This window comes from Galeopterus variegatus, unplaced genomic scaffold (assembly GCF_000696425.1).
Source record: "Galeopterus variegatus unplaced genomic scaffold, G_variegatus-3.0.2 Scaffold3680, whole genome shotgun sequence".
NCBI classification, from domain to species: domain Eukaryota; kingdom Metazoa; phylum Chordata; class Mammalia; order Dermoptera; family Cynocephalidae; genus Galeopterus; species Galeopterus variegatus.
In genome coordinates, this window is record NW_007729791.1 from 66663 (window position 1) to 81015 (window position 14353).

The following is a 14353-nucleotide window of genomic DNA, read 5'->3' on the forward strand; positions in this document are numbered from 1 at the left end:
GTGGCCGGTCTGTATGTGGGATCCGAACCCTCGGCGGAAGCGCCGCCGCGCTTCCCAAGCGGCGCACTGTAGCAGTGCACCACCGGGCCGGCCCCCAATGAGGTCTTTTAAAAGTACAAAACTAAAAAAAAAAAAAAAAAAAAAAAACCCTCTGCTTAAAACCCTTCCATGGAGAAAGGGCAAATCTTGAATGCGGCCAATATATCTTGCACCCTGGTCTCTCTACCAGTCCTCCAACCTCCCCTTCCACCACTTGGTCTTGTCATCTCTGTGGTCCAGGTATGCTGTCTATTCAGTTGCTAAAGCATGACAATCTTCTCATTTCAAAGCTGTTCCCTGTGCTCTTTGCCTAGATAATCCCATGCCCACAATACTGTCCACCAGTATCTGTCCCCCTCACCCGCTTTGGGTTATTCCTGGAAGATACGATCCTCCCACACTATCCACTCTTTCTGTCTCTCCCCCACTCCACCATGGCTCATTCCTGGAAGACAACATCCCCCCATGCCATCCACTCCTGTCTCCCCCCCACCCCCAGCACCTGTGGATCATTCCTGGAAGATACCATCTTCCCCACACTATCCACCTTTCCTATCTTCTCCCACCCTCCCTGCAGGTTCATTCCTGGAAAATACCATATTCCTTACATCATCCAATCTTCGCTGTCTTCTCTGAGCTCCTGTGGCTCATTAAAGGAGGACGTTATCCCCCCTGACCATCCACCTTTCTTGTCTCCCCCCAGCCTCTGTGAGTCACTCCTGGAAGATATTATTCCCCGCCCCCCCCAACATACACACACCATCCATGCTTCCTGTCTCCCCCCACCCCTGTAACTCATTCCTGGAAGATACCATCCCCCCATGCCATCCATCCTTCTTGTCTCCCCCATCCCTGTGGGTTGTTCCTGGGAGATAACAACCTGCCACATTATCCACTCTTCATGTGCACCCCCCTCCCCATGACTGTGGCTCATTCCTCGAAGATACCATTCCCCCATGCCACCATCCTTCCTGTCTCCCTTTAGTGGGTCTTTCTGTCTCTCCCGGCAGTCCCTGTGGCTCATTCCTGGAAGATACCATCTCCCTACACCATCTACCCTTCCTGTTTCTCCCCTGCCCCTGTGGCTCATTCTTAGTTGCTGTACCAGTTCCTTAGTTTCAGTTTAAAGATTGCTTCATCGATGAATGCTTCCTTTTACCTTTGGATCATGTAAGGTTCCCCCTGCTACAAGCATTCTCCTAGTATTATATAATTATATGTTCAATGTCAGCCTTGCCAGCTAGAAGAATACAAGCTCCATGAGGGTAGGGGACATTCCTAATAAGTTCTCTACCATTTCTCAGTTCCTGGTACAGTGCCTTCACATAGTAGGCCCCAAATAAATAGATGCTAATAAATACATAAATATTGTATGTATAAATAAATAAATTAACATGCAAATACTAATGTACTGTAAATAATTAAACTAATAACACAGGTTCTAACCGAAAACATAGTTTATATTTTTCACTAATGCAGACTAACTTCCTTCCAGTTTCCTATTATTCTATATCTATATGGAATTACTTTTTAAATATCATTCCAAACTGCTTTGTAGCTGACCTCCATAGAATATAAAAACACAATTACTGTTTTCATTGCAGATCACACAACCCTTTCATTATCAGAAGTTCAACTTCATTCACCTACTTTTCTTAAGTTTTAGATTCATTTTTGTTCAAACCTGCTCTGAAATGTCTAAAGTGTCCTCAGAGTTGCTACTGACTGAAAGATTATTAGGTTTCCTAACTTTTTCTTGTAAGTTAAAAAAAGTACTTCATCTCAAAAGAGGATAGAAAGGATTGGAAGAGAAGATTAAAAAGTAAATTTTAAATAATCAAGTCTACTTTGTCCAGCAGATTTTATCGATGAGATCTTTCATGGTCATCTTGTCCCATTCCTCAGCATGTGGGGCCTGCCAGGGTGCATCAGCTGGAATCTGCAGAGAAAAAAGATCACCGCATACTCAGGTGTGATGTTAAGTGCTACCACTGCTCCTCACGAGAACCTCTGAAAACTGTTCTCTAGGTCTCTGTAATCTCTGTGATGGAATATGGGATTAGCATGGAATTCCATACATAGATTAGGGGATGGGAGAGAGCTCTTTAGATTCTATGCCTTAATGCTGTTGCCAAAACAATAATGGTAATATTTACATATAAATGCATATATAAATTTATATGTAATTATGATTATGATGATGATTATCATTATTACTATTATTTTTATTGAAAGCTAACACCCATTTTATTTTAAGTCCTCAATTTAAGTTTCCAAGAGATGTTACAGAGCCTTAAATTAAGTAAAAAATCTTTGGAGCAGCAATTCCTTCTCTCCTTTACTATCTAAAGTGGCATTATAGATGGATAAGACAACTGTATGCAGAGATAACTGGCAAAAATATGTAATATAAATGCTCAGTGGCATAGAGTTGAAGTTATACAGGCGTTAGTATCAGAAATAGTGGGTTTGAATCCTAATTCCCTTGCTGTGAGGTCCTGGGCAAATTACATAACCTCTCGACACTCATTTTCCCCATTTGTCAAGTGGAAATACTACCAACGTTGCAGAGTTGTTGGATGTACTGGAAATGATATGCATCAATGTCCACAGCAATGCTCCCTGCACCATGGAAGGATATTAAACAGTTGCCACTGTTATTACAGTAATGGGTCATGTGAAAGTTGAACACACATTTTACCTCCTTTCCCATGTTATCCAATGTCCGCCACAGATTGTTGTAATCCAGATATGCGATGGGATTCCACACTGGAGGGAAGGCACCCCGAAATGGATAAGTTCTTCCCTGGAACACAAAAGCAAAGGGAAGCAATTGAAGAGGGTAATACCTTAAATTAGGATGGCATTCTAAAAACTAAACCACCACCCAACCTAAGACAGCATTTTCAAAGTAACAGGATCCTCTACCATGTCAGAATTAATCCCTTTGATGGAAAGTAAATATATTTTACCTATATAGGTCCCAATTTTAATAAGATTAGCAAAATTTCCCTGGTGCTATGCTGTTTCTAATTTACAAGAAATAATAGCTTGAAGTTTATTTCTTCTTTTTTGGAAACATAAATAAAGATAGTTCATCCTAGTATCTAATGCCGATGATACAATATGCTCAACTCCTGATCTCCTACCTAACCTCTTTGGAAGGATGTTCCCACTCAGATGAGAGCAGGATGATGACATGGAGGACTGTCTTTAGACCACATATAGGACATGAAGAGCAAAGCAGACTATCTCAGGCTGTGTTTTAAGGTCTACACAGGCTAAATAAAGACTGGCTAGACTATGGACTACGCCCAACATAAGGAATCAGAATATTAGTAATGTGGAATAATGAGCAGTTGCCATTTTTGGTTGCCTAGTTATCTGTTCCCCTTTCCTAGTAGTACCCTGGTTTCTTTTAGGGAAACTGCTTCTCCTCTGTGTATAGCTGAGTATGGAGGAAGGCCCAGATACCAGCTCCCATTACAGAAAGAGATGGGTTAGATCCTTTCTCTCCTCCCCCACTCCCCACCCCAACCTCCCTGGCTCCTGGTACAGTCCGGCTGTGAGCCTCTAATCTGAGCTTAGCCAGTCACACACTCTAAAAGGACCCTGGAGTGGGTCACCTGAGTATAGAAGAACGTGGACTGTGGGTTCTCCTTCCCCACTGCAGTGTGCTGAGCAGATACTTCCTGCTACAAAGACCATGGCCGTGGTTCTTGCCCCTAACTTGCCAGAGCTCTCCTGTCCTCTACCCATTCTCGAGTGTGGTCCTCCAGCCTCATGTTGATTCTGTGGGCCCTCTCATATTCTTTCACTAAATTCCCTCTCGTTAGCCCAAGTTGATTTCAACTGCTTGGTGCCAAGACCTCTAACATGAAGACAGCTTATTATAAGCAACCATTTACTTCATTTCATCGTGTGACAGGTTCTGTGCTAAACAAAAGCAAGGGTGATGGGAGGGTGAATCCTTAGGAAAAGAGACCAGATCTAGGTAGTTTCTAAGGTCTTATTTGCTAATTTAATTCCTTTTACTTTAAAAATAAATGTCTTATAAATATTCATAAGGTCTAAATCTTTCCTACTGGTAAAATTCTGCATGAGAATTTGGTTTTTTAATTGAATAAATATTTGTAGAAAGCCTACTGTGTGCACTGCACAATATTAAGAGCTGTGCTGGCTTTTGATAAAGGGCTAAAGCAAAACCCCTGATTATCAAGGCAAGGGCACAAAACAAAACAAGCAAGTGCACCCCTTCCCCCCACCACACCCAAATGGAGTAAGAATATATGGCAGCCATTAAGTGACAAAGAAGTGATTTTCCCTTTCACACATCAAATTCAAATGTCCTTGGCAGATTATGTAATCTGATTTCTTATGCGAAAATGCTATATTGTAATGCTGCAGTACAACTTTTCGAGACTCCAAATCCATTATCATCCCTGCCACCATCGTCACTAACATTTATTGAGTGCCATGCCTGACACTGTGCTAAGCTCTTAATATGTGTTATCTCATATAATGCTCACTCCAACCCTGTGGAGGCAAGCACTATTAATATTTCCATGTTACGAATGAGGAAACTAAAGCCCAGAGAGAGTAGCTAGTAAATAGTAGAATGGAAATTTCCTGCTCCCAAAGCCTTTCCTCATAAAACATGCTTTCCTGCCTCCTATATGACTGATGGAATGTGGAGATAAATTTGTTCTAGAGACATCTTAAATTTCCCAACAAAAAGAAAGAAAGCTTTGAAATGTGAAACTTATATATTTCCCAGATGTATCTTTTCTGTTTCTAGGGAGTAAAAAGAGACTAAGAAACTCCAGGGGTGTAAGGTGACTGCAAGTGACTGCTGAGGAAACGTGGCCAACTTTGGAAAATGCCGAAGTGTTCTTCTGAGAGAAAAGCACAGACACATTTGACACAGAACACAGAAATAGCTACGGATGAAAGAGAGGCTGGACTTAAGCAATAGCTTGGGGCAGTGTTTGGAACAGCTGGTTCTTGTTATAATTCTTCCCCTAATTGAAATCTGGAAAAATCTACATTTTACTCTGTAAAATGCATTTATACTCAAGGAATAGTTTTACACTAAATTGATCTTTGCTTTGAAAAAAATTTATTAATAAAAATTTAAATATTCTCAATCATTTGGGGACATTAAGTATTATAAATATAATTCAACAAAATGTGTTCCACATTCCTCGTGAAGTTCTTCACAGAACAATGCTAACTTGACTATGATTTCACACAAGGCCCTAAAGACCCTTGATAAACAAACAGAGGTGGGAGAGTAAAGAGTTCAAGGAGAGAGGAAAATCTGGCCCGGTAATCTTTTTAGAAATGGGAGCCGTGGAATATCCTAAAAGAAGACCATAAAGGCCTATCACAACATAAACTTTTATCCCATTGACAAAGGCACCAAGTAGATAAAGAATTTCATTAATTAGTTTCACCCTTATCAATTTCTGACTTCGTTCTCATTCTACCTAAACCTGTTAAAGACATGCATGTATGTGGGGAACTGGCACCTCCATGGCACTTCCTCCTTTCTAACAAGCATCTGGAAGGGCTAATTTCCTCCATGGTCTACCTCCAGACTAGACTTGAGACTACTCTTGTGTGAATCCCTAAAGTAGTGCAATAGGAGGGCCTGGGGATGTTTCCTGGTTGAGTGAGACCCGCCTGAGAGCAGGAACCCTCTCGGTCTCCTAAATGTGATTCTATAGTTTTCTCAACAAAGTGCAGTTTCTCAGTCCTAAACCAATTCTCAGCAAGAAATGCCTTCATGACCTAGAGTGTGAGGTAAGAGCTCTGGAAATACTTCCAAATGACTATTGCTCTTTAAAAATAAAAGGAAGTAAATCTAGAGTAATGGTCAAGTTCAATTTGTACCTATACTCTGAAACCTTATAACCTCTCCAACGTGGACCTTAATCTCTAACGAAGTGTCTATGACACAGCAGAAATTCATGACATCGAGTAGAACACAAAGTCCCTGGAACTGTGCCCAAAATGCTTCAGCCCCTTTGAGAAACTACATCTTCAATCTACCAATGTTCGTAATAACAGAAGACTACTGCCAGATGACAGTTTATGGCTCCCATATCATTCTTTATTGTTGGTCCTATAAGATAAGCCAAGTTTATAGTAAACAAATAGTATTTATTGATTGGCACATTGGAGAGTTTCATCTCTCTGTACTTTATTAGATTTTAGTTAAGCAAAAGGAAGCGAGTGTTATGAGAGTATCATAGGTCACTGGGAAAGCTGCCAAATATCTTTCTTTAATTATCTTAAAAAGAAACATATATCTTCTGAATTGGTTTAGGAACATGCGTGTCCAGCCCATATGAATTCCTTGGGATCTGCCTAGTCCCACTGTTTTGTGACAAAGCCTATGAGAGAAATCTTTTGACAGTTTCTTTTTTATAGTTCATAATAATGCTTTAAATAAAAAAATCATCTAAAAAGAGACCCATTAAATAGGATTTAATTTATAAGTTATGTATGTTTGAAGAGAGCTTGGCTACCTGCATTTGGAAAGAGGAAGAAAATGATTTTGTGAACTAACACAATATCCATTAATAGTTCACACTCATTTTCTTCCACAATGACAAAATCACTTAACAATGTGTTTCTCAGAATGTATCCCTGTTGTTAAGTGACACATGAGTGTATTTCCTAAAATCTAACTTGCATCCTCAAAAGTCCACAGATGCCCTTTTATCCAACATCATCACTGAGTTCCTTTTAGCCATATTTGAAAGGATGTATCCATCCCATTAGCACTCAGCTGCATCTGACACCACCACATTGGACAGTGCTGGTTCTCCCAATTCCACCTAGTTCCCCAAGACCCTCCTTTCTCCGATTCCCTGAATCCCTCAGGGTCTGATCCTCAGCCTTTCCCATTTCCTTTCCCATTTCCCTGGGAAACTCACCCACCATCTGCTCCCTCTATGTTTATGAGTACCAAATTGTTACCATGCCTCTGCTCCCTCTATGTTTATGAGTACCGAATTGTTACCCATAACCTCTTGCACAATTTCAAGGGCTGGCAGCACATTCCTGCATATTTGCTCATGACCTGATATTTCATCATATTCTCAGCCCCTGTCTCAAGACTTGCACATCTACCAGCTAACACAGTGGGCCCCTGAGTTGTGCAGACCCAACTTCTGGAAAAAGGGAATCACTGAACTTAGGTACAAATAATGCCACAGCATCAAGAATGAAGGGTTTTAAATAAATAATTATGCCATCTTTCCCAAGGGATTCTAGTATGTACAGAAATTATAAATAAAACAATTAAGATAAAAACAATACAAGTTCTTCTAGAGGTTGTTGAGTAATTAAAGATAACTGATAGAGCACTTTAAAAAAATATTTTTCTTCTTTCACAAATGCCATGAACTCAGGAGAAACAGAAAAAAGATGAAAATGTTATACTGTGAGGATGAATGACTGTTTAACAGCTTTATTAACATATCATTCATATAACCTATAATTCATGCATCTCAAGGGTACAATTCAATGATTTTTGGCATATTCATAGAGTGTGCAACCATCACATCTAATTTTAAAACATTTTTATCATCCCAAGAAGAAACGCTTACTCATTAGTACTCACTCTCTATTCTCCTCCACTCCATTTGGAAGAACTGCCAAACTATTTTCCAAAGAGGCTGCACCATTTTACATTCCCACCAGCATGTATGAGGATTTCAATGTGACCCCATCCTCCGCAATACTTGTTATTGTCTGTCTTTTTGATTACACCATCCTGGTGAGTGTGAAGTTGCATCTCGTTATAGTTTTGACTTGCATTTCCCTAATAACTAATGAAATTTACCATCTTTTCATGTGCTTATTGGCTATTTGTACAGCTTCTTTGGAGGTGTCTATTCAAGTCCTTTGCCTATTACTGAACTGGGTTGTTTGTCTTTTTATTATTGAATTGTTAAGAGTTGTTTATATATTCTGGGTACAAGTCCTTTATCAGATATATGATTTGTAAATGTTTTCTCCCATTCTGTGGGTTGTCTTTTCAGTTTCTTGATGATATCTAAATGACAAAACTTAAAAAAATTTTTTTTGATAAAGTCCAATTTATCTATTTTTTCCACTATTGCTTGTGCTTGGTGTCATCAAGTAAATCATTGCCTAACTCAGATCACAAAGATTTACTTCTATTTTTTTCCTAAGAGTTTTAGAGTTGTAGTTCATATTTAAGTCTAAAATCCATTTTGAGTTAATTTTTGTCTGTAGTGTGAGGGAGGGGTCCAACTTCATTCTGTTGCATGTGGATATCCAGTTATCCTATTTGTTTAAAAGACTATTCGTTCTGCACTGAAGTGTCTTGCCACCCTTGTCAAAATCAATTGACCATAAACATAAGAGTTTATTTCTGCACTCACAATTCTATTCTATTGATCTATATGTTTATCCTTATGCCAGTGCACATTGTTTTGATTACTGTAGCTTCATAGTAAGTTTTGAAATCAGGAAGTGTGTGTTCTAAGATTGTTTTGGCTATTATGGGTCTCTTGCATTTACATTTGAATTTTAAGATTGATTTCCTAGTTTTTGCAAAAACAGCCAGCTAGAATTTTGAAAGGGATTGTGCTGAAAATATTTGGGAAGTATTGGGAAGCATTGCCATTTTAACAATGAAATCTACTTTTTAAATATAGGGGCTTACAGCTATATCCCTCAATGAACTACTTAAATGATATCACATAAGTTTTGGTCTGTTATGTCCATTTTATAATGGAGAGGTATGCGTGTCTAATTTTATAATTTGGTGGAGCAGATATATACACAGTTTGAATCTATGATCCACTGATATGCACAGTTTAAATCTATGATCATTTGGTGTCCATGGTCAATTATTCAATCTCTACCAAGACCCAGCTACAAGCCAGAAATTGCTTTCCAAATAGAGAGTAGCTGTCAACAGAAAAGGGCAGGTATGGCTTCACTCAAATCCTAAGAGGTCTTTGCTCAATTCTTCTGCTAGAGTTTACCCAAAGCTGCAGACACCATCTCTGTCTGCTATGACACTTCCAATATCATTGGCTCTGCTGGGCTCAAATGGCAAAGTAGCTTGCATTGGAGCCTTGACCCTTCTTTCTTCCTAAGCCTCATTTGAAACTGGTAGCTTTGTGAGGTAATGGGCAAATGCATTGGAGCAGCATGTTCTAGTGTTATCATGTTGCTTCTAAAATCCAAACAGAGTACTCTTCCCCTCAGTACAGAGCAGGATAGAGTAGGGTGGAGAAGCGTGGAGAGTAGATCTGAAGGAGTGGGTTAAAAGGTGAAAAAGACACTGTTGTCTTAAATAACACAGAATGAAAACTAACAATTCACTTCATATTGCTCTGAATCCATTACATTGGCTGTCTAGACTCTATCAACCCTCATTTATGAGATTACTATTATTTGGGCCTTATCTTAACTTTAAGATTTGTCCCCCAAATCAGCATGCTCTTATCATACCATAAAAATTCAACATGCACCAGGGGCTTTTTATAACACTGTCTTCAGGTTCTGTATCTGGGAGCTGGTAAAGTAATATATTACGATCCATTGAACATTTTGAGTGATAAACACTCCTATAGAGGGCTTGGGGGAGAATCGATCTTATCCCAAATTCTACATAAGCTGATACTGGAGTCTGACATGTCTAGTACTTGAGTGGAACAGCTGAGACATTAGCAGATGGATGGAGAGGCCATTTCACAAACTTTTTCTTTGGGGATGTACAGGTATTAGGAAAGGTAGTCTCCACTGTCAACAGATTTGGTCTAGAAAGATCAGTATCATTATCACATATCTAGCTAAAACTGCAAGTTCATCATGGACTCTGTGCCGAGTCTGTGCCCTGGGCCCTTCCTCCTTGTAACCAGGTAGCACAATGACAAAGTACATGAGAGCAGGTTGAGAGGGCCACGGGCAAAGCAGAGCTACTTGCCAGCTAGGCTGTTGAAAGAGTGCATTCACCTTGTGTAGCCTGTTAGCTGGGCAGATGTAGCCCTGCCCCTTTGCTGGATGAAGTGGCTTCAGTGATGGCTCCGCAATCACGATGGTGAAAGCAGGATGATGGCATGGATTGGGAGGCAGGGTGGACCAGGAGTCATCAGACTCTCAGCATAATCTTTTCAGCATTTGAATATCAGAAAAATATTTTTAAAAAATCTACAGATTGGGAAAAGTCATAGATACTCAAGAGTACTTTACTGGTGGATGTCCAAATAATTATGTGGATTAGCAACTGCACTCATGTCTATGCCCCAGGGTCCATTTTTATCACCTGCTGCTGGTCATCAAGTATGAGCCAGAGTGATTTCCTCCCATTGTCTCTGAAGCCTAATTTTTTTCCCCCTCTGGAGACATTTGTCTGCTGGCTATGGATGTGGAAACTAGGCCACTGTGTACTTTGGCAAACACACAAAATTAAATCTCAGCTTGAGATTCACTGTGTACCATTTGAGTCTGACAAATTACAGGAAAGCTACGGAGATGAAAAGAAACGGACCAGTTCAGTAATCATTCCCTTTGTATAACCTGACATGAGAAAAGTCTTTTAAATGAAAAGGTCTCAGGTCCACAGCCTTCAGAATCAAAGCATTCATTATACTAAACTATAATGAACACTCAAATTTTCTGTGATTACATCGAGAATTTTCTTTTGGTTGCATGAAATCCAAACACAAAGCAAAAAATGAAGTTCTATGAAAACTAATGGACTGCTGAAATATCAGGTTGACATTATTATCATTACTTGTCTCTTTCCAGTGTCAAGCTCTGTGTTGTGAAGGTTAGTGATTGACTAGGCTCTCACGTCTGCCTGTCTTTCTCACTCACTTCTGTAGGACCTTGAACCAAACACTCACATTCTTACAACTTTCTCTTATCTTAGAGATAACTGTCATTTACTCTGAGGCCCACTAGGTTTTCAAAAGGTATCTATTCATTGAGTTTGACACAGAAATGAAAAAGCTTTGAGTCTGCACCTGAGATGGAGGGCGATACAGCAGCATTGATCCTGTTAGAACAGGGTGATGACAGAAAGACTTTCTGGCTGGGTCAACATGTACTCAAGGGACAACCAAACTTCCCTTCTTCAGGATGTGCCCAGAATGAACCATGTATGGGATTCATTGGAAATTAGTAGATTTTTAAGATTTCAAGTGTTAGAAGGCTACTCTGCAAAAGTTTGGAAATTCAGGATCAGTGGTTGAGCCTTTGGTTGGGGGAGTGGGTGTGTGCTCTGGGGTGGCGATAGGGGCTGCAGATGGAGAAGTAGGGAGGAAGTAAAAAGCAAGGAGGAAGGAGGAGATTTTAATCTCCAATGGGCAACCACATCCTAACCTGAGATGTCAGAACCTCCACAAATTCAGTTATCATAGAGACTAGAGCTATTTCTCTTGAGGAGCTGCTTATATAATGTTTCATCCGATTCACAAAGTTCTTTTGGCCATTAACTCAAATACCAAGGCCCCACACAAGGAGGTGATCACAAAGTTCCACAGCCTGAGTGTGAGAGAAATCCTTTTGTGTCTGACCTATCCCTCTTTCTATGCTGCCAGTGAAGGCTGGTCCAAGGCAGGAGAGTGACTCCAGATTACTTCTAAATGAATGATTAGAAAACAGTTCCTGTAGGGCTGGCCCAGTGGCGCACTGCTACAGTGCGCCGCTTGGGAAGCGCGGTGGCGCTCCCACCGAGGGTTCGGATCCCACATACAGACCGGCCGCTCACTGGCTGAGCGAGGTGTGGGCGCAACACCGAGGGTTGCGATCCCGTTGCCGGTCCCGGTCCGGTACGGGCGCAACACTGAGGGTTGCGATCCGTTGCCGGTCACGAAAAAGAAGACAAAAAGGAAAAAAAAATAAAAAAGAAAAAAAGAAAAAAAAAGAAAAAAGAAAAAAAGAAAAAAAAAAGAAAACAGTTCCTGTAGTGAATTAGCCCCTGTTAACAATGAAAAGAAAGGAGATGAAAAGGGCACTGTGGATGGACGCTGGTGACGGTTGCACAACAATGTAAATGCACTTAATGCCACTGAACTGTACTCCTGAAAATGGTGAAGATGGTAAATTTTATGTTATGTGTATTTAACCATAATTTTCTAAAAAAGAAATAAAATGAAGAAAAAAGTCTTTGCCATATATTGGGCTGTCACTTCCACTGAGTAGGAACTTTATTTTCTAGAAACCAAATATGAGATTTACTACTGAAATGGAATACGAAAAAGAAAGGAGCCTCTGAGAGGAAATGGCTAACGCTGACCTAGCTCTCTAAACAGTGCAAGGCTTTAAGAATAATCCTGCCTTTAAGCTCTCTGGTAACCCACAAGCAGCAAATGAAGTCTTTTCAAAATGGGCGGGGAGGGGGAATGAATGGAAGTTACTAATAACTTATTTTTTACAAGCTATTTCCATATATATATAATTATACTGGATATTTGATAGATCAAACTGAAAATATGTAAACATTTTTAGCTTCTCTGCTTTTAAAAACCTACTTATAATTTAGAGAAAAAAAAATCCCTCTTGTATTACCTCATTTCTACCATTAAAACAGAATTTCTTATTAGTACAGGTCCATTATCACTTACCTGTTTTTTTCATCTCCTACCCTGATTTATACAAATTAGTATACTTATCAACATCCACTTTAAATCGTTTTTTTTTTTTTTTCCTAAACCAAGCAGGATATAATGGTATAAAATAAAATACTCTTATCTTGGTTAATACTTTGACTAGTAAGTTTACATAAATCATTTAACAAAAAGAATATATAGCCAGCCATTCCAAACCATGCCCTAGACCTCTAGACTTAGTATTTTAACAAAATAATGGAATCCATCTGTGGTCTTCAGCCTGCTGAGCCTAACTAGGGCAGCCTGGGGGTTGTTCAGGAGCCAGGTGCTCATTGAAAGCTGGAAGGGCTCTTGATCTACAGAAAAGAGAAGAAGCCACCTTCGTAAACTGCACCACGTACGGCTCCTGGTACTACCACCCCCACGTCCACAGGAGCCCCTATTTCCGAAGTGCCATCTCACGACTCCAGAGACTGTTGGTAAGCATCAAGACAAACTAACAAAAAACATACCCACTGCTTTCTTCATGGTCTACTGACTAAAGCCAAGTTTACCTCTTAGCAACAACAACTAAATTTACTTAGTATTCCAGAACACACACATTCTGAAAAGCCTCTGATTTGGGTTGTTGGCATAGAACACGGAATAAATGGCTATGGGAAGAATAGAACCAACACTAGGAAAAACTGCTTGCTGAGCTGTTACTATCAGCAAAGCCTATGTTGTTTTAAATAAATCTTTATCATATCACTCTCTAAAAACAAATGTGTGGTATATATTTATAGTCTCTTTTATTTAGAGAGGAGGTGAAAAGCAGGAAGAAAGAGAGAATGCCTGAAAATGTCAATTTCTCCTTCAAAGCAGCTCCTGCAAAATGCCTTGCTCCATTTCTGGCTAGGTTCTCCCTCTCCACATTCCTCACCCGTATTATGTATTATGATGTGGAGGAACCCACGGAAAGCAAAAAAAATCGACTATTTCTTCCTTTCTCTGCAAGACTTAGCACTGCAAAATTTAACAAAAGGTCTCCACAACTCAATGAAACCCACTCATAAAGCAAACCTAATGATGGAGTATCTTATTTGCTAATGCAGGGAATGAATCAATCCACTAGGCATTCAGTTCCAGCTGCTTTCCTTATATCATCCAAAGGAAAAAAATTGATAAATAAAAAATGTTTTAAACATATCTAGCTGATGCTATTTAAAATTCCACCTTTTAGGTTAAAAACAACACGATTAATTTATATTAATTTCACAGATAAGATATAATCTTCCAAAATAAAGCCATATCAAATTCACATTTATAAAACCTATTCACTGTAGAAACTAGCCAGGAACCTATTATATAAGAATCAGGATCTACTGGGCCGGCCCGGTGGCGCACTGCGCTAGTGCGCCGCTTGGGAAGCGCAGCGGCGCTCCCGCCCGAGGGTTCGGATCCCACATACAGACCGGTTCCCGCTCACTGGCTGAGCGAGGCGCGGGGGCAACGCCGAGGGTTGCGATCCCGTTGCTGGTCCCGGTCCGGTACGGGGGCGACACTGAGGGTTGCGATCCGTTGCCGGACACGGAAAAAGACAAAAAAAAAAAAAGAATCAGGATCTACTAAACCAGAATTTAAAAAGGAATTCTATTCAGAAAATCCATGAAGGATACAGGCAAAATGTTGGTTAATATTACTTATTTATTGTTACTGTTTGTCTTTTC

At 39.9% G+C, this 14353-nt stretch overlaps 1 protein-coding gene across 1 annotated transcript in view; it reads right to left on the bottom strand.

Annotated features, from left to right (window-relative positions):
- MAOA (monoamine oxidase A) overlaps positions 1–14353 on the bottom strand; it is a 68607-nt gene that overhangs the window by 18631 nt on the left and 35623 nt on the right. Inside the window, exons 4-5 of the mRNA XM_008585708.1 lie at positions 2741–2845; positions 1887–1978 (exon numbers count right to left, since the gene is read on the bottom strand). Coding sequence (XP_008583930.1) covers positions 1887–1978; positions 2741–2845 — 197 coding nt within the window. The remainder of the gene's footprint in view (positions 1–1886; positions 1979–2740; positions 2846–14353) is intronic.